This window comes from Eriocheir sinensis, chromosome 9, assembly GCF_024679095.1.
Source record: "Eriocheir sinensis breed Jianghai 21 chromosome 9, ASM2467909v1, whole genome shotgun sequence".
NCBI lineage: Eukaryota > Metazoa > Arthropoda > Malacostraca > Decapoda > Varunidae > Eriocheir > Eriocheir sinensis.
Window position 1 is genome coordinate 16331290 of NC_066517.1, and position 26574 is coordinate 16357863.

At 42.3% G+C, this 26574-nt stretch overlaps 2 protein-coding genes across 4 annotated transcripts in view; one reads left to right on the forward strand and one right to left on the reverse strand.

Moving 5' to 3' along the window:
- Positions 1–1103: 1103 nt before the first annotated feature.
- LOC126996010 (glycine dehydrogenase (decarboxylating), mitochondrial-like) lies at positions 1104–22236 on the forward strand. The gene is made up of 19 exons (XM_050855997.1): positions 1104–1800; positions 9774–9988; positions 10454–10618; positions 11454–11679; positions 12116–12312; positions 12541–12799; positions 13179–13262; positions 13762–13851; positions 14001–14186; positions 14890–15074; positions 15427–15628; positions 16057–16173; positions 16594–16739; positions 17152–17299; positions 17433–17522; positions 17645–17762; positions 17932–18039; positions 18274–18419; positions 18870–22236. Exons 1-19 carry the CDS (start codon positions 1573–1575, stop codon positions 18993–18995), a joined length of 3036 nt encoding a protein of 1011 aa, XP_050711954.1. The 5' UTR covers positions 1104–1572; the 3' UTR covers positions 18996–22236.
- Positions 21814–26574, reverse strand: part of LOC126996011 (purine nucleoside phosphorylase-like) — a 30290-nt gene continuing 25529 nt past the window's right edge. For 2 of the 3 annotated variants that reach the window (XM_050855998.1, XM_050855999.1), the window contains 2 exons: positions 25720–25824; positions 21814–25292 (listed from right to left, as the gene is read on the reverse strand). In XM_050855998.1, the coding sequence (XP_050711955.1) occupies positions 25158–25292; positions 25720–25824 (240 nt within the window). In that variant the 3' untranslated portion in view covers positions 21814–25157. The remainder of the gene's footprint in view (positions 25293–25719; positions 25825–26574) is intronic. The other variant, XR_007750870.1, reaches the window with a different exon arrangement.

Genomic DNA, 26574 nt, shown 5'->3' on the forward strand with positions numbered 1-26574 from the left:
GAAAAATGAATTGTCGGATCATGACACATTATATAATAGTCAGGGTGGTACGTGCTTTCTGCTCCATTTGTACTAATTAATGTTTTATATTGCATTACACTCATAAACATGAGCCCTTGTTTTTGCTCACTGTCCTAGCGCCCCTGTTTTGTTCAGTGCTCTAATTTAATAAGCAAAGCAATTACGAAGGGAAAAGCTAGGCAGATGATGTCACATAATATTGCATTGCACGACACACACGTATCGCCCTTTCTGTCACTGTCCGCGAGACCCGTAACACGTGCCTCCACGATAAACCTTTTTTTTTTTATTATATGTGTACGCGTTGAGTAAAACCTTCGGGAAAATTGATAGCCATGCAGCGCAGAGGACCGGGTGGAGATATGAAATTAGGCCTTTTAATTACCGGAACAGGCTTGATTACATTAAATAATATAAGAGGAGGAGAATGTTGCGAAAAGCTTTTACGCTGCAGTGAACTTATATGTATTATGGCTGAAGATTGATGATCTCTTATCGCGAGAAGTGGTATATGACAATGCGGCCGGCAGAGCATGAAACCACAAAGTCTTGGCCTTCTGCCGTAAGGATATATTCTTATCTAGCGCCCTGTTGATCGATCAGCATCATATCCTACAGATCTAGTGAGCGTAAGTGGCCATGAATTTTTCACACCTGATCACGAACAACGGTGTCGAACTGACGTACTTGTTGCTATGTCTATGTGCATGTAAGAGTCGACTAGATAGACCAACGCGGGCTTGTGATTTGGTAGTGACAGACGGGTCTTTTAAACCTCCAATCGTCCATGTGGAGCGGTCAAACTTGCAATGTTGCACAAAAGCATTATCGATTACAAAGTTGACATTTTCTTGAGTGTTCCCCCCACCAGCGAGAGCTCACCGAGGCCCGAGTAACTTCTTGACCTCGAACAACTCCACTGTTAGCTTTCTGTTGTCCTATTGGTGGTGGGAGAGGCGTGGCACCAAACATACCTAGGCTAAAGTAAAAGGTAAAGTTATATAAAGTATCAGAGGTTTTACTTGCAACTGAGACTTGTTGCACATACATTAAATGATGAGGAATCAATAATAAGACACAGTGGAGATCTTGAGTGTAAAGAGTATCGTAAATATACTTGTGGTGTGGATACAAAGCCGTCAGCAGAAACCAAGATAACGATACGAGGCACTGGGGCGCACGGCCCGGACGAAAGATTAAGAAACACGCGCGAGAGTTGGGAAAGTTAGCATCACACCAGTGCAAAGCGGTAAACCCCCTCACTGGTCCCTCCACTGCACCACCACCTCCACCACCATCTCGTCCTCACACCACCACTGCCACTCACCACACTCAGTACATTTTGGGACGGCGACGAGAGACAACCACTGGTGACACGCGCGGCCCCCTTATCATGTTTTGAACTTGACCTGACCAAACCACACGTCACCCCTGTCAGCGACCTTATTATTTCCTCTAATCAGCGGAGAGGAGACAGCTATTGAAACTTGCGTCGGGTTGAATATGTGCTGAAGTGTTTTTGGTTTTCCCTCGAGTACCCAAGACTTGAAGATGCTACGCGTTAGCCTCCAGCACGTGGCAAGGGCCGAGGCGGGGTGCACTGTGGCTCTCAGGCTTGGTCACCCCCATCAGCGCTTCCCGCGACCTGACCTTCGCCGCCTGCAGACCAGTGCCAGAGCTGTGTCATCGCTCCTGCCCCAAGCTGACAATTTTGCTGAACGCCATATTGGGCCTCGTCGCCATGACCAGGAGAAGATGCTGGCGCTGCTGGGGTTCAAGGTGAGCAACAGCAACAAAAACAACCACCACCGCCACCCAAACTTACAACATCTGCAACCCCTTCCCTCCTCCTCCTCCTCCACCAGCCCACGGCCCCCGCCCCCTCCCTCACCAAGCCTCCCAGAGATTCAAACTTGGCCCACACATTTTCTTTCATCTGTCACCCTCGTTTGGAACAATTTAAAACAGCATAAATGCACCTATTGTAGCTTAGTAGTGTATATTAAGACTCGGATGGGCGGGCACTACTGTTACTGGCCTAGGTTCATATGGGGAGTTGTCTCTGCTAAGTTTAGTTTAACCAGCCAACAACAGGGTCACGCTTCTTCTATATTAGGTCACTCTAGATCGTTGGGGCAGCTTAAAACGCTATAAATAGGTGATGTAGTTTAGGCCTATATCGGATGGTTATTTCTTGATTGGTTTAGGTTCACAAGGCAAAAGATTATTTTTTTCCGTGTAAAGCGTAATCTACTATATAGTTACCAATATGATCTTCCATTAGCGTATGTTTATCTTCTAATGTGTACGTAAGAAGATAACAAGTATAGGGTTGTAGCGTTGTGTGGGTTGGTTACTTTCCGTCAGCGTTAAAGAAAATGTGTCGCCTAATTTGGTTGGTATGGTAACTTTCCGATGGTTACTTTCCGTGAGCGTGAAAGAAAGTGTGACCTCTGACGTGGTTTGGTTACTTTCCGTCAGCGTCAAGGAAACCGTGCGTTGCCTTGAGAGTGTTGGTTACTTTCCGTCAGCGTCAAGGAAGAATGTCATGTCATCTATTAATCTTCGTCTGGTTCACTTTAATGAGTTCTGTTATCTCGATCCGCTCAGTCAATCCGCTGTACGACAGATGTAATCACTCATCAAATAGAACGCTCAGATTCTCTATACATTCATGGGAGCGGCTGAACTTGATTGATTGATTGATAGTTCATTGTTGCAAGTAAACAACAAAGGAGAAGGGAGGGACATATGCCATCCCAACCCCCAGGCAGTACATAGTTTCTTAATTATTACAGCTGCAAGGTATTCTCGGTTGATCTTGTTTGTTTACTTGTCCTGTTTTTTTTTTTTATATATATGCCGCTGGGCGAAATAAAACTAGTAGTAGTAGTAGTAGTAGTAGTAGTAGTAGTAGTAGTAGTAGTAGTCTTCAAGCGCGCACTCCAAGGCTTTTTTTCTGCATGTATTCCATTTGACAAGTGTAGGCTATAATCTTGTAGCTATCGATTCAAGTAAGTTCAGCGCTCTCTATTTGCTTGCAGTCACGCTTGATACATTTTTTTTCTTTCATATTTTGGGGTCATGAAAGTTTGCCTTTCGTCGTTGTTCTTTGCATGAAGTTTTAATAAGTTTGTATAGCAGGAATTCCCTAAAATTGTATGGTTTTTTTATTGTTCGCCTCATTTTGACAAGAAAAAGAAATCGTGCGCTGTTATTGTTGCTACAAGACTGGATAAATAAGTAAAATATATCAATAAGCAGAAAGAAAAATAATAATAAAAAATAATAGTAATAATAATCAGTTAAATATTTCAACGACAAAAAGAATGAAAAAATGTAAAAACAAACAAACAAACGAGGTAAAAATTGTTTTGCATCATAGGTGTGCCTTCAGGTAAATTAAATACAAGCCCCGCAACACACACACACACACACACACACACACACACACTCCGCAACAATCAAACATTTGCTGACCCATATCCGTGTGCTGTGTAAGGCCTACAAAGAAGTGCCACTCAGGCGGGTCACGCATGCGATACGTCAATCTTGTACTTCATGCGTGCGGGCGAGACATATCCACAGAGGTATAGTGGAATAGTAATGTTTTATCGACGTAGGGAAGGGAGGGAAAGGGTACGAGGGCGAGGGATAAAACATGTATAAAGTCACCTCAGAAGATAGGCAGGTGTAGAGGTATTATATTTTTGCATTTGGTGACCTCTAGCTGTGTAAGTGGTAAGGGGAGAGAGAGAAAGGGTACGGGGGCGAGGAATAAAACATGTATAAAGTCACCTCAGAACATAGGCTAATGTAGAGGGTAATATATTTTTGCATTTGGTGACCTCTAGCTGTGTAAGTGGTAAGGGGAGAGAGAGAAAGGGTCCGGGGGCGAGGAATAAAACGTATAAAGTAACCTCAGGAAGTGGGCTACTGTAGAGGGTATTGTATTATTGTATATAGTAACCTCTAGTTGTGTTTGTAGTCATTATGAGCTCTCGGCGTTCACAACAAACTGACGATATGTTGTAGTATGAAGGGTTGTTGTAAGGGTAAAGCCAAACCAAGAAACAATGGGTAGGTGCAAAGACTTACTGGTAACAAGAGGTAATTATATAAGGGAACAGGTTTTTCAAGTCTCTCTCTCTCTCTCTCTCTCTCTCTCTCTCTCTCTCTCGACCTTTAAGTTGTTGTTGCTGTCGTTGATGTTGTTCAGTGCACTATTCTCCGTAACACATGAGACGCCATTCGCCTCCTGTCTTCATGGTGAATTCATTTTCTTTATCCTTTTTCTTTCTTATTATGCTTGTGGTATTTGCTGTCTGTATCGCCTCAGTAAAGATGGGCTCATTATTGGTTACTACCGGAAAAAAATCGTTTGTATAAATGTTTCAAGTTCATTATAAAGCTGCAGAAAGACGGTTAAGTTGTATAAATGTTGCGTATATTAGATGAGACCGTTGGGAGATGCTCATTATTCTCAGCACGGAGAGAGTTGGAGAGAGTTGCAGCTCTGTCAAGTTTCCCTTGGTTAGGTCATTGCCTTTGCTGTGGTTACGTTAGAAGGTTGACTCTCCAAAGTGACGATACGAACAAAACTTTAACGTCGGAGTAACAGAGACAAAAGGGCAGACTTAACTAATTTTGTATGATCCTAAACCTCACTTCTTTGCGCATCAATCTTTCTCAGTCCCTTCAGTATCACTCACCAATACCAACACAACATTTCTTCTTTTCTCATACACTTAAGCCCGTATTCTCAGACGTGTTCGGTTCTCACCCTAAGTTTTCAAAGGCCACAAAGGAGACCAGTCGGGTTCTTCAACGGTGCCAGATTGTCGTACTCTGCCTTTTATGTTTGCCGACTTCAGACCCCAAAACTGCCTCCTCGACCCCAATAATTGCCTTCATATACAGTTATCGTTAAATGGTTAATTATTGATGTTTTTTGGCAATAGATGGCTCAGAAACCGGTAAATACGAGGCTCTGAGTACGATAATCTGGCAACGGTGGTTCTAATGAGTGTTTATTTAGGTTCAGGGTACAGAAGAAGGGGCAAACCACCAGAAGAATCATAAAACTTCCTCTGGAACTGCCCAAAACTCCTACGAAAGCCTAGTCAAATCCATGTGCTTGGGAGCCGAAAAGTATAATAAGAGTATGATCCTCAGCCCTGACTATAACCACGGATATTTATAACCCAATCATCGCTACAAATCTACGGGTTAGCACGACGCGATTTCAACTGCCTCGTGTACGGATATTATTAGGTCACTCCAAGACAAGAAAAGGTCACACACTTTACACACTCCTGAATAATGTAGGCCTACCCCTCGCCCTAGAATCAATCTCGGTCGCCCAGAATTATAAGCCTCGCGCTGATGCATGACGAAACAAACCAGGAAAAACGTCAGCACTATACAAACCTCTAACCACTCGAATATCAACCGTTACATAAAGCATTCTCTGCACAGCGTCAATGCCATGGGCAGTGTGACATCTATTATTAGCCGTCAACGAGTACCCAGCGGCCCTCCGTCACTGTTTCCTCTCACTCCCTCTCTCTCCCCTCTCCTGGCTTCCCAACCGGTTATTTTCAGTTTCCCAGCACGTGAGGGGAGCGGAGGGGAGGGAGAGAGGAAAGAGGGATGAGAGGGAGGGGAAGGAAGGATGGGAGGTCGGAGGAGAGGTGGGGAGAGAAGGAAAGGCTGAGAGAGGAGGGGAAGGGAGGATAGGGGGAGAGGAGGAAAGGCGGACAGGTGAGGGGAAGGAAGGGAAGGATGCCGGAGGAGGGGAGAGAAAGAAAGGTGGCGAAGGGAGAGGAGGAAAGGAGACTAAAGGAGAGGAGGAAAGGCATACGAGAGAGGAGTACAAGTAGGGAAGGATGCCGGAGGAAGGGAGAGAAAGACAGGGGGCCGAGGAAGAGGAGGAAAAGAAACAAAGGTCGAGGAGAAACAGGTAGGAAAGGTGGCGGAGGTAAGGCAATAGGTCAAAGGGAAGAAAATTATCAGGTTAATAATATGGAAAGCGAACAGATTGCGATCGAGACGGTCAATATATTTGTTTGGACATCAGAAATTAGGTGAATAACTGGTTATGTGCACGCAGAGAGAGAGAGAGAGAGAGAGAGAGAGAGAGGGGAAGCTGAACGAAACTTAATGATTTCTACAAAACACACGCTCACACTTTAGCTTGTCTCCCTCCTCCTCCTCCTGTTCGTTCCCTACTCCCTAGTAATGCAACCCAAGGCCCAGTATTAGTTGGGCCTTGGTGCAGCACCCACGCCATCGCATCATCTGATCTGTAGCACTTTGTTCATTCCCCGACATGCCATTAGCGCAGGCCAACATGAGGCGGCAGTAAAAAAATAGTAATGATGGTGATGATGATAATAATAATAATAATAATAATAATAATAATAATAATAATAACAATAATAACGATGATGGTGATGGTAATATATTTTTCTTACCATTCTAACTCACAAAAATGACCACTAAACCTTTTTATAATGAGAGAGAGAGAGAGAGAGAGAGAGAGAGAGAGGGTCAATTGCTCTTTTCTTGCTTTCAGCCACACGCAACAACCCCCCCCCCCTCCTCCCCACACACATACCTATACTCAATGAAGTATGTGCACTCTCGTCTGTTATTGATTTTCTCCACTCTCACCAGCTACTTACCATAACCCTGATCTCGACACCCTTGAGACGTGTGTGCTAAGCTACAATGACACTCTCTCTCTCTCTCTCTCTCTCTCTCTCTCTCTCTCTCTCTCTCTCTCTCGTCAATACCTCGGTGATATACTCTTAGATAACATGTACCTACTACCAGATAAAAATTGACTTGCTGGTTGGTAACATAATTTGCTATGATGTGAGAAGTCATATATATCGGCAGTTACGTTTATTATCATCGTCATCAGTCTTCAGCCATTATTTATATATCCACTGCTGGACAAATACCTTTTTCTGTCAACGGTCTTCAACTGTAGCTATGTGATGTTAGTTTTTTTTTTTCTCCAACCTACTCCTGCCAGTGCTCTCTCTCTCTCTCTCTCTCTCTCTCTCTCTCTCTCTCTCTCTCTCTCAACATCAACGCATGTGTTCATCAACGCAAGTGTTAAATGGATATACCATTTATTTTCTTTAATATTCGATTTTCAATATTTGTTGACTTTTAGTATTCAGTCAATCATTTCTACCACACTAATTTACTTTGCTACCGCTACAACGTTATAGATACGTGTTGCTCCGTCCCAGTGGTCCTTTAACTTCTTACTACCACACCCCCTCTTGGGATAAGTCCTTCACTGGATCCACGCCCCCTTGCATTTAGATAAAATTCGCTCACACACTAGACTACAGAAAATTAAGTTATTAAAGGCGATGATTTTGCATTTATTCATAAACTCAATATTATCGCCGCTCTTGTCAAGATAATATATTATAAATATTCCAACAACAGAAATTCTAACTTTTCCTCCAGGGCTCCCCAGGGGGGTGCGCTCCCAACTTAAGAACTATTGTTCTATCCCAGTGGTTCCCAACGTTCTTGCACTCGTAACCTAGTAATCTTGAAACACACGCAATCCCCTGATATCAATGGTTTGTCTTACACATTTTTAATACATTTTTTTACTTTTAACACCGGACCAAAATATACACTGTTGTTCTCTCTCAACACACCAGAAGAAACACACAGTAGAATAAATACATATAAATCAATCTCAAAACGATAAGCAATAAAAATTGTTCTCCCGAGCCGTGTCTCTAGCGAGGCTTCACGACCCCCCGGCCAATCCTCCCACCGGCTGGGAACAGGGACGGGGGACAGGACTGTAGCTGTGTGGGGGCAGATGCAGAAGTAGAACACCTAACATGGGATGCAGCAACAGCAAGCTATGCAGAGCGGGAGAGTGCAGGAGGAGTAGTGATGGTAATAGGCGGAGAGGGCTAGGCTAGGGAGAGGAGGAGGAAACGGGGTGCATGTACGGTGTTGGGGCTGTATGGAGGAGAAAAAAAAAAAAAGAAAGAAAAAAAAGTTGGCAAAAGTGTTTGTTCGCAGTGTGGGAAAAAAAGGGCACAAAAAATATAAGGTGAATATAAGTGGAGTTATTTTAGATTTTGAGAAAAAAGTTATAACGCTGAAAAGAAAAAAATGTGAAGAGGAGGAGAGGAACGAGAGGAGGAAAGAGGAGAAGGTCAAGCGTTACAGAAGAAGAAGAAGGGAACCCCTGCTCTACCCTATAGTTATATACTCGTTGTTTTTTCCACGGCGTTCAGTCTCTATCATTTCTACAGTACGCCCTTGAATCCCTCCTTACACTTTCTCCGCACTCAGAGACTCCTCCTGTGACAGCACTAAACATGGGTGCACTTATTTATACATGCTTGTTGCTAGCTTTGGCAGCATCCCACAATGTTTCGCTCGCCGCCTCCACCTTGGATGCCCGGGGGAGAGAGAGGGGGGGGGGGTTGTCGCTGCAGGGGGTTGGACGATAGCAAGCGATAGTAGCCCCCTATTGTTTTTTTTTGTTATCTTATTATCTTAACCTTATGTGTCTTGGTGCCTTTCCAAGTCCGACGCGCACCCTTTATTATCAGTTTTGTGGCTAATAATATTTATTACTGCAGTCATCATTACGTCCATGCCTCGTTCCGGCAGGAGTCCAATACTCGTGCCATGCACTGCAAGAATGTTAGATTGATTCTCTCTCTTCCCTCGCCCTCGCCCCCCCCCCCCCCCACACACACACACACCATACATCTCTCTCTCTCTCTCTCTCTCTCTCTCTCTCTCTCAACCGAGTACTCCACCGTGTCCTAGCACAAACTCTTTCTTAACGAGATAACACAGATAGGCGCGTACCGGCAGACACTGATAAGCGCAAGGCCATTTACATAACAGCTCTTCTAGAAACACAGATCGATGATTCGGTATACTATTTGAACTGATAAATTTCTTTAGGTTTTGACTTGGGTGACAGAAGTTGTTTTATCAACTTACTGAATAGGTAAACTTATGCAGGACCTGGCCTGACAAGTGCCAACAAACCACACGGCTACGAGTCGCTGCGAATGCCGGTGCCACCCCCCCAGCGTAGAGTTCAGCAGAAAAATATATTGCAATATACGAAGAATTCTTCAGTGTGACTTTGTTAACATTAATCAATAAATTCACTTAAATGTACACAAATACAGTTAAAAAGGTGTCAATGCATTCATCCTTTAATTAAAATAGTCTCATATTAATGGCCCCCCATCCCTTGCCAGGCCTAGACCAGTCTGTAATGTTGCCAGGCTTTGTAGTCAAGAGGGAGGTGAGGGTATGATTATACAACAAACATCAGTAGCCTACACTAGGAAGAGGATATGGACTTATCACCTTATCAACAGAGAGTGTACCCACGCTCAAGGATGGAGAAGTTAAGAAAGTGGTAGGTTTAGGCATAAATTAGGTGAAGGTTCCCATCAGGTGGTTCATATGGAGACTGAAGTGGTGATAAACACAACAGTGTAATACTTCAAAGATGCAAACATTCTTACTTCATGACAACACATCCCTAAACTCACACAATCATTAAATGGTTACCCTAAAAAAATAGGTACACCAGCTGCAAAATTTTCTTGAAGCTTAAATAAAGTGAATACATCCATCATGATGAGAGAAGTAAGGAAAATTTAACATTTAATTTAGAGAAAAGATATCTATCTAATACCCACCCCAATCAAATCTTCTCACCTTAGTCCCTGGATGAGCTGACGGATGCTGCTGTGCCCGAGAACATCCGTCTAGGCCGCGATCTTGAGGTGGATCAGGCAGTGGGTGAACACAGCGTCATAGATCGCATCCGCCATATCTCTGAGAAAAATGAGATCTGGCGCTCCTACATTGGCATGGGCTACCACAACTGTCGGGTTCCCCACTCCATCCTCAGGAACATCTTTGAGAACCCAGGATGGTGAGGGAACAGTGATGATGAATTGTTAAAAAGATGAGTGCAAGGATTTGTATGAGTTTGTTAAGTTGGATGATTTATTACATTTATGACCTAAATATGTGTGTCAGTCCCTTCACCCTCCTCCCACTTTTTACCTCCTCTACTCTCCTTTCCCTCCCCCTACTCCTCTTTCACCACCTAATTGCTCTCCTCTCTTCCTGCTCCTGCTTAATCCTGCTCCTTCCTATTCCTCCTCCTCCTGATGCTTCTCCATTGCAATCTCTCTTCTCATTTCCTCTAGATCCTCCTCCTTCTCAGTGGTCTTATCTCTAACCTACTCCTGTTCTTCCTCTTTTCCTACTCCTCCAGGTCCTCCCCACTGTTCTTCTCTCATCTCATCCCCTGCTCCTGCTCCTCTCCTCATCCTATTTTTCCTCTCCACTTCTCTCTTTTCTTCTCTAACCTCCTCCTCCTCCTCCCTGCCAGGACCACACAGTACACCCCTTACCAGCCGGAGGTGGCCCAGGGGAGGCTGGAGTCCTTGCTCAACTACCAGACCCTCGTCACAGATCTCACAGGGCTGCCGGTGGCCAACGCTTCCCTGCTGGATGAAGGGACGGCTGCTGCGGAGGCTGTGGCTCTTGCCTTCAGGTAGGGCATGCATGGAAATCTGGTAGTAGAAGTAAATAGAAATACAGATTATATATAGCTCCCTCCCATTCAATCAGTCTTACATATGCAGCCCCCTTGTATGGCTATTCACTGACCTCCATTAGCCACCTAGCATAATTTAGCCATTCTTTCTCACCCCAGCCACTCTCTCACTCCATTAATGCCATCACAGACCAAGTCATGCTCTTACATCACAAACCACCTCATTTTACCATCACAAACCTCTCCTTTACCCGTCACCTCGTACTGCCTCCATCACAAAAGCTTCATTGACCTACCCTCTCCCTCACCCAGTGCCTCATATCACTGCCATGCAATAATCACGAACCACCTCTTCATGTACAAACCTTAAGTGACCTACCCTCTGCCTCACCCACCACCTCATATCACTGCCATGCAATAATCACGAACCACCTCCTTATGTGCCTCTAACACAAACCTTAACTGACCTACCCACTCCCTCACCCACTGCCTCATATCACTACCATGCAATAATCACAAACCACCTCTTCATGTGCCTCTAACACAAACCTTAACTGACTTATTTTCTCCCTCACCCACCACCTCATATCATTGCCATACAATAATCACGAACCACCTCTTCATGTGCCTCTAACACAAACCTTAACTGATCTATCTTCTCCCTCACCCACCACCTCATATCACTGCCACCCCCTTACATCACCAACCACCTCATTATGTACCTCCACCTTAGCTGACCTACCATCCCCCTCACCCACCACCATTATTATAACTGCCATGCCCTTACATTACCCACCACCTCATACTGACTCATCCTCTCCTTCACCCACAGGCAGAACAAGAGGCGCAAAGTCTACCTCTCAGATAAGGTGCATCCGCAGACCCTGGCCGTGGTGCAGACAAGAGCCATTCCTTTGGGCCTGGAGGTGTTGGTTGGGAATGTTGCAGAGATCGACTTCTCCAACAGGGATGCATGCGCTGTGCTCTTCCAGTACCCGGACACCGAGGGCACTGTTACAGACTTCACCGAGGTCATCCAGAATGCACAGACTAATGGGGTGAGTGGTGTGGTGTGAGGGCGGTGTCATGTGGTGTGGTGTCATGGGTCTTATTTGTGTTCATGTTGTTTTGTGGTTTTCTGGGAGGGGCTATTTTCTTTTGTATTACTAGGTATATTTTTTGTTTGACTTTTTAGTGTGATTTTGTTGTTTTTTCTATCTATCTTTATATGCCTTTGTCTACATGTGTTTGTCTGTCTAGGGTTTTCTTTTGTGTTCTTGTTTTCTGCTTAACTGGAAGGGGCTTTTTTTGTGTATTTCTAGGTATATCAAGTGTTTTATTGCTTTGTGTGATTGTCATTTTTCCAATTACCTTTGTATGGCTTTGTCTACATATGTCTGTCTGTCTGTCTGTCTGTCTTAGTGTCTCTCTCTTGCTCTCATTGATTTACTGAAATATACATGCACTGACCTTCTACTCCATGTCCCTCCCCAGACTACGGTTGTGTGTGCCACTGACCTACTGGCACTCACCGTTCTGAAGCCCCCGGGGGAGATGGGCGTGGATGTGGCTGTGGGCACCTCACAGCGCCTTGGAGTGCCCCTCGGGTATGGCGGCCCTCACGCTGGGTTCTTCGCCTGCAAGAGTCCTCTCGTCAGATTGATGCCCGGACGTATGATTGGGGTCACCAGGTACAGTATGGGTGGTGATAAGATAATTACACAGTCAGATGTTGTGACTAATTGTACATACTCATATCGAAATGCAGAGATACCTTAAGGAAATGGGGCCAACTTGACAGACTCTTGATGACATGTACACACCACTTCACCCTCAGAGCAATATCCCTTTATTTGCTCCTCCTTTTCCTCTTCCTCATCTCTGCTTGTCTCACCATAGCCCTCTGTTTCACCTTCCAGAGATGCCAATGGTAAGGAGGCCTACAGACTGGCCCTGCAGACTCGGGAGCAGCACATTCGCCGAGACAAGGCTACAAGCAACATCTGCACGGCTCAGGCTCTGCTGGCTAACATGTCTGCAATGTTTGGGGTGTACCATGGCCCTGAAGGACTCAAGAGCATCGCCAATCGCATCCACAATGCTGCCATTATTCTGAAGCGTGGCCTGGAGGATGCTGGACACACCGTGGAAAACTCTCAATTCTTTGACACCATCAAGGTCTGGCTTACTTTTCCTCCTGTCAAGTTGAAGATTAACATTTACTGCAATGTATGAATGACTGCTTGAAATAAGAAATAGCATGGATTAATATAGAATGCAGGTTTGTATTCCTTTTCAAGTTGTTCCTAGTATGACTCAATTAGGTAACTTGACTTTAGGCATAAAAAAAATGTGTAGTCAGTGAGATTCACGCACAACGCTTCTAAGAACACAGAAACTGATTAGTACTTGGTTGATGGTAAAAGTATCTTAAAGGTCTTAAGTATCAGCTTCCCTACTGTACCTGATAAAAGAGGTAATATTGGTGGTGAATTTGTAAACTTATGACCAGAACACAGCTTTCCAGTTTTCCGTGGGATAATTTCCTTTCTCACAGGTGAATGCAACCTTGGCCATCAGTGAAATCAGAATGCGTGCCCAGCAGAAGATGATCAACCTGCGCTACTTCAGGAATGAAACAGTAAGGCCTTGATGCTCTTTCACTTTGTACCAGAATGGTAAAAACTATGTACTAGGTGGTGACAGATAAATAGACTAGAAAGTAAGACATTAGTAGATCTTTTTGATTGGTGGATTCAAGATCACTAAAAGTACCTCTTCATTGCTTACAAAATGTAGTTTTAACTTTACTCACATTCTTACAGGAACTCCTGGGTAATTGAAGCTTGTATTTAACTGAGCAGTATTGAATTGTTTTTTGACTTTATTACTGTTATGTAAAACTTGGATGACACAACCAAAAAAAAATATCAGGAGGGAGAATATTTTAAATAAACATCTAAAGAATAATCTATGGAGTACAGGGAAACGGGGAATGAAATGTGATGCTACAGAGAAAGTTGATATTGGTCATATTTGCTTGCATGTGACTGAAAAAGAAAGATCCAAAACACATATGGTGGCACACCCTAATGAAAGGTAATCAAGCCACTCTCACTTTGCTCCTTCCCTCTGAACAGGTGAGTATTGCATTGGACGAGACTGTGGAGAAGGAGGATCTAGATGACCTCTTTTGGGTGTTCAACTGCAAGAACGTCACAGCCGACAAGGTAAAACTATTCATAAATTTAAAGCTAAACTTGATAAACTGTGATTTGGAGATAAGACCTCATGACTATAGCTCGATCCTGTATCTCACAACTAGGTAAATACAACTATGTAAACACACACACACTACCAACCTTCCACATTCCCTCAGGTGGCTAAGAACCTAGGGGATCAAGCGCTGCCCCCAGAACACCTGAGCAACAGCCAGTTTACCCGCACCTCTAAGTTCCTCACACACCCGATCTTCAACACACACCACTCGGAGGCCCAGCTGGTGCGCTACATGAAAACCCTAGAGAACAAGGACGTCTCCCTGGTGCACTCCATGATTCCCCTGGTAAGTTGGGGTGCCTGGGAGGGGGATGCCTGGTGGAGAGCTGAGGTAATGAAGGTGATTTCCTGGTGGAGAGGACAAGGTACAAGTTAAAATTGGTACAAGTTAGTCGGGGTAATCTATTGTAGGTGAGATAGAGCTACAAGTTTGAACCTAAAAGTGAGTTCAAGGCAGAGGAAGTAAAGGAGGCTGTATGCTGGAAGGGAGACAAAGAGTGGATCAGAAGATGCAAGTAATGAGGTAATGAAAGCTGCTCGAAGAGGGATGTAAGTACAAGTTTGAGTAAGTGTGAGGTGCTGCAGAGAACGTACGGTAAAATGAGTAAAGTTGTAAATGTATTCAGGTTTTTATGTGTCTAAAACTGCATGAAGATGGAATTGATTACCCCTACAGAATACAAGCCCTGTAATGCATCTGGGCTGAGACATAAGGTATAGATAGTGAAAAATAGTAAGTAATACCCAGAAATCTGGGCATTAATAGTTCCATAATTCACTGGAACCTAAGCAGCACAAAGTATAACACCTACGTAACACCATGACCGTAGAGTAAGATAACCAATAAAAACAATTCTCCACAACATTAGAGAAAGACTGTCCACACACTAGCTAGACGGTCTCCACTTGCCAGCCACATTCTCCTCACAGTGTATTTTTCTCCACACATACTCCTCCCAGTACCTCCAGCTGTTCCGTGTGTCTCCCAGGGCTCTTGCACCATGAAGCTCAACAGTTCCACCGAGATGATGCCGTGCAGCTTCTCACACTTCACCGAGATCCACCCCTTCGTGCCCCAGGAGCAGGCGCTTGGCTACCGGCTTCTCTTTGAAGAGCTCGAGAAAGACCTGTGTGAGATTACTGGCTACGACAAGATCTCCTTCCAGCCCAACAGGTGTGTGGGTGTGCTTGTATTACCAGTGGAAATTGAGCTCAGAAAAAAATGCTACAAATGACTATAAATGCTGTAAAGAAAAGTAGTTAAAATTATGCTACTCTACATGCTCCATTACATCTACGCTACAAATCAGTATAGATGCTGTAAAAAAAGCAGTTAAAATCATGCCACTTCTCTTCCTTTACTGCACTTATGCTACAAAAGACTATAAATGCTGTAAAAAAGAAGAGATCATCCCACTCCACAGCCTCCATTACATCTATACAACAGATGACTAGAAATGATGCAAAAAGTAGTTCAAATTATGTCACTCCTCACCCTCCATTGCACCCTACACTCCCTCTTACAGTGGGGCTCAGGGTGAGTACGCAGGACTGAGGGCCATCATGTCCTACCTTGACGCGCGTGGGGATGGCCACCGCAATGTGTGCCTCATCCCCACCTCGGCCCATGGCACCAACCCCGCCTCAGCACAGATGGCTGGCATGAAGGTGGAGCCCGTCAATGTGGACAAGGATGGCTCAATTGACATGGGACACTTGGTCAGCAAGGTAAGGAACTTTAAAAAATAGTTTTCTCTGTATTAAATGGCTCTGTATGTGTCCATGTGATGCCATAATTCCCAAAGGCTTAGAACTTAAACAGATTTTATTATTTGCCCAGTTCAATGAGGGGTATGTGCCTATAATCATTGGTTTGCTGTCTCCTGGCCAAAATGAAAGTCAGGAACGATTATATAGTTATCATTGATCATTAGTTTTACCTAAGAAATGTATTGTTATTCCTTTCCAGGCATTGAGTTGTCTCCCACCATAATCTACGTCTCTATTCCTTACTCCATTATTTACTCAGGACTGGTTTATTCAAGCATAGTCATTTGTGGTGACAAATTCCTGAGGCTCTTCTTCCATGGCATATAAGAAACCATAAAAAAGTCTCAGTGATGGTGTTCAATATGAGATGTTTTTCATTCTATCAGATAGAGAAGTATGAGAAGCAGCTGGCCTGCCTCATGATCACCTATCCTTCCACCAACGGAGTGTTCGAGGATAATGTGAAGGACGTCTGCGAGATGGTGCATGAGAAAGGAGGACAGGTAACCCTCACCACCACCACTGGTGACCCACACCTGTCTCAGAACTACCCTACTTTTATAGAATGATAGAATGCTCTACAGTGGAATTGTTAAATCATCTTGCCTGACAATGAATTTAACTTTTTTCAATACCCTCAGTTTTCCTACACTTCTTATCATACACCCAACCTGATTTTATACTGTTTCAGAGATAACCTAATGCCCCATTACATCTTTTTATTTCCTCTTAATACCAATCCAATGTCATTTCTAATCCTTCATCACCCTGCCTCAATTCCATCTCTTCTATCCATCCACAGTGTCCCATTCATTCCTCCTTGTGTCCTTTCCTTTCGTAGCAACCTTAGCCATCCTTAGCCTGCCTGCCCCTTATTATAAGATACACACACATACATGGACACACTTTTCCACTGCTTACAGGTTTACTTGGACGGAGCAAACATGAACGCCCAGGTGGGTCTGTGTCGGCCTGGGGACATTGGCTCCGACGTGTCCCATCTCAACCTGCACAAGACCTTCTGCATCCCCCATGGAGGAGGAGGACCTGGCATGGGGCCCATTGGAGTGTGAGTTGTGTGCCACCTCTTCTTCTCTCTCCTTTCTCTTCATCTATCTTTAAAGCAGTCACAAAGTCATAAGCTCAGAATTTTTCTCTCTTCCTATCTCACTTTCATGTCTCTTATCAATGAAGCAAATGTGTTGACAAAATTGTAAAGTAGGTAGCAAATTTAAAATTAAAAAAATATCAAATATCAAATACCAAAATAACATATATAGATAGGTTTATGAATTCAGTGATAAAACTAAACAGTTGAGATCAGACCCATGCACATTGTATTTATAAATTAATCTCAGCACACAAAAGGTACCTGAATATTGGCAACATATTCTTTATACAGTGCAATAATTATAACATCAGATCCTCTGGAAGTCTGAAAAGCTCTCATCCCTAAACCTCCCACTTATCACCCCTGTCAGGAAGCGTCACCTGGAACCGTACCTGCCAAGCCATCCCATCATCGACCCCATGGCTCTCATGCAGAAGCGGGCACGCAGTTTTGGGGTGGTGTCTGCTGCACCTTACGGCTCTGCTGCCATCCTCCCCATCTCCTGGGCCTATGTCAAGGTGAGGGAAGGATGTACTGAAGACTAAAGAATAAGTTTAATCCCTTCATTAGTTCTCTTATATAATCATATAAAAGTGCAATCAGTACAGTGGGATAGTTTTCACACCAGTTGTCATGTAAATATTTTTACAGATGATGGGGCCAAAGGGACTCCGAGAAGCAACACAGGTGGCCATCCTGAATGCTAATTACATGGCAAAGAGGCTCGAAAAGGAGTACAAGGTGAACAAACCCATTTCCCTTCACAAAACTACAAAAAAGTGGAAACTCTTTCATATTGAACCAAATATACATGCCAAGCCCACACAGTAACAATGCATGTCTCACCGACCCCTTCCCTCCAGGTACTGTACCGGGGCACCACAGGACTGGTGGCCCACGAGTTCATCCTGGACATGCGGGAGTTCAAGAAGTCTGCCGGCATTGAGGCGACAGACATTGCCAAGCGCCTTCAGGACTATGGTGAGTGGTGGAAGGATGTGATGGTTGGTGATAATTAGTAGCTCATTACCATGCATGGTAGTGGTGGTGATCATGTTAAAAGTGCTTAAAGTTAGGTTACTTTAGGACATGATGCTGTACTAAACTCATAATGGTTCCAAGGTATTTTAGTTTACCCTCCTCCCCCCAGGTTTCCATGCCCCCACCATGTCCTGGCCCGTCGCTGGGAGTCTCATGGTGGAGCCCACAGAGTCAGAGGACAGAGATGAACTTGACCGATTCTGTGACGCTTTGCTCAGTAAGTCTGTTTGGTGTACATTCCTTTTTTTTGTATTGATTTCTGTTTATCATTTGCTCCCCAGGGAGTATGCATGCCCCAATTTGAGAACCATTACCTTGGGCTCTTATCTGCATGGGTATGTATGTTCTCCTTTGCATCAATTTCATGGTCTTGATACCCCAAGTTCCCCAGATCCTTTCCCTTCATCACTTGCCTTCTCCAGTCATTCACTTCCTTTTCCCTTTCCTTCAGTGATCCGCCAGGAGATCCGTGACCTTGAGGAGGGCCGCAGTGACCCCAAGTGCAACCCCCTCAACATGGCCCCCCACCCCATCATCACTGTCACTGCCTCCACCTGGGACCGCCCTTACTCCAGGGAGCAGGCCGCCTTCCCTGCTGTGAGTACTGCTTAAACACACTGCTAAACTTCTTCCCCTTCCTTTCATTTAATGTTCATATCTTCCCTTATTGGCTTGGACGGCACTCATAACTGGTAAAAGATAATAGTGTCTGTTCTTTTACTGCCCAAAAGACTAGATATAATTGTGTTAGTAGCTCAGTGCACACAACCTCTTTTTTATATGACAGGATGCTCTTGTAATGTCTTGTAATGTTAATCTGAATTGATAAAACACACATATATTTTTCAGTGGTAAATACTCAACTTTTGCACCTTAATATTATAACCTATCCAAAACTAAATGTCCCACTCAACATCCAGCCTCTCTGCTACATTACACCCATCATGTGAATAGACATATCACACCACATCCACCCCAAGTATGCAATACACCCACACAATCTCACATCTGCTGTGACCTCACACCCTAACTGACACCTTCCTCCAGCCCTTCATCCGCCCTGAGTCCAAGTGGTGGCCAACCGTAGGGAGGATTGACGACATCTATGGTGACCGCAACCTCGTCTGCACGTGTCCCCCCATGGAGGCCTACGCATCCCCCTTTGATGAGTGAGGAGGTGGAAAAGGAGCAAGATACACCCCCCAGGACCTCAACACACTCATATTCCTGTTCATTCATTCCTTTATTCATTTCTCTCTTCTTTCCTTTGTCTTTTCTATTCTCTTTTTTCCTTTAGCTTCAACTCACCAAGAATGTTTCACAGCCTATGACCTCAACACTTTCCATAATTTTGTTCATTATTATATTCTTTTCTCTTTTTTTCCTTTCTTCCATCTACCCTCTGTTTTCTTTCTTTCATCTGCTCTATTTCCTCTCACTTCTTCCTTCCAAGAAAGTTACACCGCCCATTGACTATAATATCCTCCATAATTTTAATACATCTTTCGTATGTTCATTCCTCTCTTCTTTCTTTTGTTTCATCCAGCCTCTCTTTCCTTTGCCTTCTACTACCAAGGAAATTGTACACCTCAGAATATCAATACTCTCATACTGTATTCCTCTCTTCCTACTTTCGTTTCTTCCCTCCTTTCTCTCTCTGTCTTTAACCTTCAAAGCAAATCTAACTCCAAATCTAGACATCTCCCTTCCTCTCTTCAGCAACAGCAACCCACGGATTTTCTCTCACCAAAGAAGGGCTCAAGTAGCTACTTCACATCGAAGGAAGAGAGAACCTTTTAACTTCCTTTCAGAATCATGATGTACTAAACTGCCTCATACACCCCACCGCTCCTTCACCCCTTTTTCTCTCTTGTTCAGTGGATGTGTCTTTCTTTCTATAACTCTGTCTAATAATAAGGTTGTGAGTGGCACTTTTCTCATTAGTCTTTCACGTTTTCCCCCTGGAGTGTGTGTGCAGCTTTTGTTATCCTGTTTTTATAATTGGTAATGATGTTAATTTCTGATCCGTTTTGCAAGTTTCTTTTTTTGGATTTTTTTATTGACATCTGTGAGTGTATGTGTGTGTGTGTATTTACCTATTAGTAGTCTACCGGGCCCGAGCTAAGCTCTAATACTCCTGTCTCCATATCTACAGTTATCCAGCCTTTCCTTCATTTGTTGGACACTGTTCACCTCCACCACCTCTTCCCGCTAGCTATTCCATGTGTTCACACTTCTATGTGGAAAACTATCCTTTTTTTAAGTCACTCAAACAGGTTCCTTTATTAAGTTTCTTCCTATATCCTCTCAGCCCCTGCATTCTCACAGTTAAGAAGAGATCATCTCTATCCACCTCATCAAACTTATTTACCAACTTATACAGCATGATCGGATCTCCTCTCTCCCTTCTTTGTTCCAGCGTCGTAAAGTCAATCTCCTTCAATCTGTCTTCATACGTCATATTGGAGAGTTCTGGGACCATTTTTGTTGCAATTCTCTGTATCCTTTCCAATTTTCTGATATCCTTCTTTTTGTGAGGCAACCACACAACTGCAACATATTCAAGCTTTGGTCTTATCATTGATGTTATTATTTTCTTCATAATTTCTTTGTCTAAAATGGAATGATACCCTTATATTTTGCATCATCCTGTAGGTTTCTCCAAACAGCTTGTTTATGTGCTTTTCTAGGGATAGTGTGTCTTGCATTGTTACTCCTAAATCTTTTTCTTCATGTACCACCTTTAAGTTTTTTTCTCTCATCCTGTATGTTTTCCTTGGTCTTTTTTAACTTTTCCCCATTTCCATAACATGGCACTTGTTTGCATTAAATTCCATCTCCCATAACTGGCTCCATCTATTTACTTTGTCCAGGTCTTTTTGCAGTTCCTCACAATCTTCCTCCATCCTCACTTTTCTTATTAACTTTGCATTATCTGCAAAAAGGCTCATATAACTTTTTATACCATTTGGCATATCGTTTATATATATTATGAACATTATTGGTGCCAGAAGTGAGCCTTGGGGAACTCCACTCTCTACTCTCCTCCAATTTGATTTCTCCTCTCTAATCACTGTCCTCATTTCTCTTCCCATTAAATAATCCTTCATCCACTCGATAACCTTTCCGCACATTCCTCCCCATTGCTGTAGTTTCCAGATTAACCTTTTGTGCAAAACCTTGTCAAAAGCCTTTTTCAAATCGAGATATACACAATCAGCCCACCCTTCTCTCTCTTGCACCACGTCTATTGCTCTTGAGTAGAAACAATAAGTTAGTGACACATGATTTCCCTTCTCTAAATCCAAACTGTCCTTCATTTATCATGTTTTCCTTTTCTAAATCTTCGACCCATTGTTATTTTTATTATACTTTCACAAATCTTGCACATTACACTTGGCAAAGAGACTGGTCTATAATTTAGTGGTTCAGTTTTATCTCCACTTTTATAAATTGGTACAATGTTCGCTCTTTTCCATTCTGAGGGCACCTTTCTTGTATTTAAAGAGCATGTTATTATGTCATAAAGTGGCTCCAATAATTAATTTCTGTACTCTTTTAGCACTTGTCCTGATATTCCATCCGGTCCCATAGCTTTCCTTCCATCTAAGGTTTTCATCAACTGTATCAGTTCTCCTTTATCAACCTTTTCATGATTCAGTTTCCTCTCATTCCAATTTTCGAGACCCCAGTCAAAGTTGGTTTCTTCCATAAACACTTTATGAACATTTTATTTAATATTTCTGCGATTTCTTTGTCCTTTTCATACCTTACATTTTTTTCCTTTAGCCTTTCCACTCTTTCATTTCTTTGTTAACTTCCCGTTTACGAATTTATAAAACTTTTTTTTTTTTTGTGCGTGTGTGTGAGAATTTACTTTGTACTTACCACACTCTAAAATTTATATGAATAGGTATAAAAAAAAGTTGAGAGAGAGAGAGAGAGAGAGAGAGAGAGAGAGAGAGAGAGAGAGAGAGAGAGAGAGAGAGAGAGAGAGAGAGAGAGAGAGAGAGAGAGAGAGAGAGAGAGAGAGAGAGAGAGAGAGAGAGAGAGAGAGAGAGAGAGAGAGAGAGAGAGAGAATTAGGTAATAACTAAGTGTCTGTGAACTAATAAATGTATGCCCCTTGGTTACTGTTTCCAGCCCAGACATTCTAGAGTGATGGCCTGAAGCTCAGTGTTTGTTGTCAAGAGTTAGATTAAATCTTCTGCAACTATGCAAACCACATTGATTAAGATATTTGTAAAGTGAAATACATCTGTGATGAGCCTAATCAATCTTTACTGCACTTTTCTATGGCAAATGGATTTTAATAATTTTCACTTGTTTATGTATATTATATATACTGTACTTATAATTTTGGCAATCCATTTTGGAACTGCAAGCTAGTGAAAAATATAATGATGGAAAATGTTTACCTTTATATCCTTCACTTTTTTTTTGTGATAAATAGCATATAGCAGAGTGTGTGGCAAGGGCTTAGTTTGAAGGGATTGTCTTTTTACCAAGATGCACGAGAAAAGGAGCTGAGCAGGGCTGTGTGATGTCACCACAGCTCTTCAATATAATATACATGGATGGTTGTAAGAGAGAGAAATAAAAGACAGAGTAGTAGAGGCTGAAAATGAGATACAGAGATCCTTTGTGGCAGTATTGTCCTTTTTTTCATTCACTTTTTTTTTTTTTTCTGTTGAAATTCAAGGAACCTTTCATACTGATTAAAAAGAGGAGGAGGATGCTGATAACATTTTTTTCAGTATCATTCATATATTTCAAAATCATAAAGTAGCAATAGTTAGGACATTCTGAGCTGAATCATATAAGCTTATGATTTTTGAAGGCCTTATGGTATGTATACCACTATAGATTAATGAGATAAGCTTGGAACAATGAAGGTTATTTGGTCATCTAATTTATGTGATGTCTGACAAACGGAAATGAATACATGTATAACGGCAGACTGTCGAGGTGACCAAAAGATTGTACGAATGTACGTCTTACAGACTATTATTGTGCAGACTTCATTGAATATTGGTCATTCAACATTCACCTTGCTTGTATTTTTAAGTTAATGTCTTATTAAATGAATAATAATGCAGTCTTTCAACACATCATACATTCACCACTCATCAATCAATGTCAACTTACAACAGGAACACTCGGTTCTCTTCAACATTTACAATCACACCATCTTTACAAATTCAACATTAACTCGTAGTATATTAGGTGCCGTTTGTCCAAGACAATGAACATATAAAACTTTTTCCACATTCACACCACTACACACATGCACTGATCACCATGAACACACATGATGGTAAATCACTGGCACACCAAACACACAACATTTTAAACACACAGCACACAATCTAGCACTCCATAATAATACTGTGAAATAGTTTTAACAATGGCATTTTCATCTATTGTACTAAAATATCAACACTGCTGACACTTCACCCAGTTGTCCAGCACATCACTGCAGAGCAAATACTGCAGTCCAACAAGCACCTTGGCACATTTAATTAATAATCCCTAAAATTACTTAACAAGTCATGCACTTATCACTTGTTTCTTCTGATAAAACAATCTTAAGCTAGTAGTTAGGATCTTTCAGAAACTGGTCCCATCAGATATAGCACCTCAAAGATTAAATTAAAATAAAATATCAGACACTGATACATCAGAGACTGAATTCTATAAAAAAACTAATTGTTGCTTATTGTATTATCTTGCATATAATGTAAGTTAAAGGCACATTTTAAAAAGTAACATGACCAATAAGTAGTAGAATAAACTATTGATCATGTTACATGTGGTAAAAAGCAGTTTTGGAATTAGTGACTTTTTCCATTTTCAAGGTTTCCAAAGGTTTCAGGTTAATATGATCATATTCTAAAATTAAGGCAAGTTGTCCAAAAATGAACTAGATTGGAAACAGTGACAAGAAAATGCCTACAGATCACTATTATTTTTTCAGAGCCCAATGCCACCTAATTCTACTAACAGATATCCCTTTAGGGCACTGATACCGGTTTACTTTACCTGACATGAATGGAATTTCATGGCACACTCAATACTGGGTAACAGTAGACACACCAGGAGAAACCACTCTTTGGAAGCACAGAGCCTGAGAATGCAGTGATGTTTGGTGGATTCCAGGCTGTGATTATTCTAATGTTGCTACTTTTACTGTTGCTATGCATCATTACCACTACATGTTACCAAACTAGTGATAAAATTACAAATATAAACTATTACTACTGAAAAATAGGTCTAATTAGGATACATATAAATTATTCTGTCAGTTTTACAAAATTCACTTAGGAAACTACTTAGCCAATACAACACCAAGTACTATGTTGTCTATTTGCAAATTTGATAAACATTTAAGGCACTACAACACAGGGACAACGTATACAGAGGTCGTAACAGAGACACTACCTACATACGTACACGCAACTAACAGCTACTATTGTGATCAGGTGAGCCGCTGAATTCAAGAAAATTATACCTTAACTGTTTGGTGGGATTGGGTAATGTAATCTTTTGCTGTTATTTTACTTTACTAGATTGTTGGAAGACTTTATTTGGTTGGGTCATGTTTTTATGTTTGCTGTGCTGTCTGTAAGTGGGGTCAGGAAACTTAACTCGATTGGGTTGGTTACTTTGGTGGGGTCAATTCACATTACTTGGAGTTAGGTTGCTTCACTTCATGGGTTGAGTTGATGAGGATGTATTACTTTGGGGAGTGATGTAAGGTCACTTTATCTAATAGGGGTCAGGTTAATTTATTTCTTGGGGTCATTTCACTAGGTGGAGATATGCTTCTTTACGTAATGGGGTCAGGTTACTTAATTTGATGAAGCTGAACTGTTTTAGGGAGGTGAGGTAGGGTCACTATTTTGTGGGGTCATGTTACTACATTTGTGGGTGAAGTAAGGTCACCATATCATAAGGTTAAGTTTCTTTAACTTTATGGGGTAAGGTTATTTAATTTGACAGGGTTGAACTATTTTTGGGGGTAAGGCTAGGTCACTTTAGTTCATGGGATCATTGTTACTATACTTTATGGGGTCAGGTTATTCAATTTGACGAAGTTGGACTGTTTTGGGGGTAAGGTATGGTTACTTTATTTCAGGGGAATGTTACTATACCAGGCAAGATCAGATAACATTGGAAACTCAGGGGTGGACCTAATCCCAATAATTACCCAACTCCCTACTTCAGCAACTTTACCATGAGGCACACAGAGGTTCGTCCGTTCATCCAGCCATCAGGTCATCGGCAGAGTGCGGGGAAAGGCAACGTGGGAAAGACTATTCACTGAGAGGTGGCTTCATTGGGCAGCGTCTGTGGTGTCTTTGGTGGATGTCTTCTCATTGGCCTCCTCGTCACTCCCAGACATTCCTATAATCACTCGACGAGCCAACTCCTGCAGGTCCGTCTTCCTCTTGTTGGCGACCTCGATTACCTGGGGTAGAGCATTGTGTAAGGACTTATATTGAAGGTCATGGGATGGTGATGATGTTTGATTCTTAAGGACTTGCAACCAGCTTTCATACACTTGAATGTAGCTATAAGATTCAAGTACTACACAGCCATTAGTAAACAGTGGAATCAATAAAATATCATGGCTGTTTTAACTAAAGACTACAAAGGAGGCAAGCTGAAGGAGTAATGATCTATAAGAAGCAATACAAAGCGTCAAAGATTTACAGAAGAAAAAGAACAAGCATGCGCGTCGAGCCACATGAAAACATTCGATCTTGGTTGAAAACTGGAAACGAAAAGAGAAGAGTAACAAAAGGCTACAATGAGTAATGACCTATGAAGCGGTTCAAAGCGTCAGAGGTCTACAGAAGAAGGGGAAGAAGAAGGAATGCGCATGTGTGTCTCACCTCTTCGTGGTTGGCCTCTGCTTCAGTGTCGTATTCGGTGATGCACTTGTTGGTGATGAGGGAGAAGGCGAACACCCTCATGCCGCAGTGCCTCGCCACCACCACCTGCAACACCACCACAAGGAGACTTATTACCTTGACCACCACAGACAGCCTCTCATTTACTACCCAACCCAAGTTAATTATTCACGGAACCCTATTTAGTCTTATGATATTGCCTCTTGAATGATTTAAAAGCGCATCCCTGCATATTCTCATTTCTCTACCACCACAGATTCTCTTAATATCCAATCTAAGTTATTTAACCCTCCTTGGCCTTATATTATTGTCTCTTTAATGATTTATGGGCGTATTCCTACACATACTTGTTTCTCTTATCACCAGTCTCTTACTACCATGCATACCCAGGTTATTCATTCAACCAATCCTACTTAGCTTAATCTTTTCTTTTAACCATATGTAACCGTATTCTTACACATTCTCATTTCTCTATCCAAACACATACTACGTTACATCACCCGCTTTACCATATTGCCCTTCTTTTTCCCCCGTAGTTTATTTTTATCTACATCTATTCATTGTTTTATTGATCGATGTACTTACCTAATTACCCAGCTAACAAACTAAATATTATTATACCTATCTATCTACCTGTGTATCTACCTCTCTAACTATATTTCTTCTCACTGGTACATCACATATATCCTATAATCTATCTATCCTACTATGTTTATTCTCACGGTTATATCACATCATATAGTACATCTTTCTATCTTATTATGTTTATTCTCACAGCTACATCACGTGCTATATCGTCACCCTCATAAAGAAATTGCCTAAGTAATTTTTTACTGA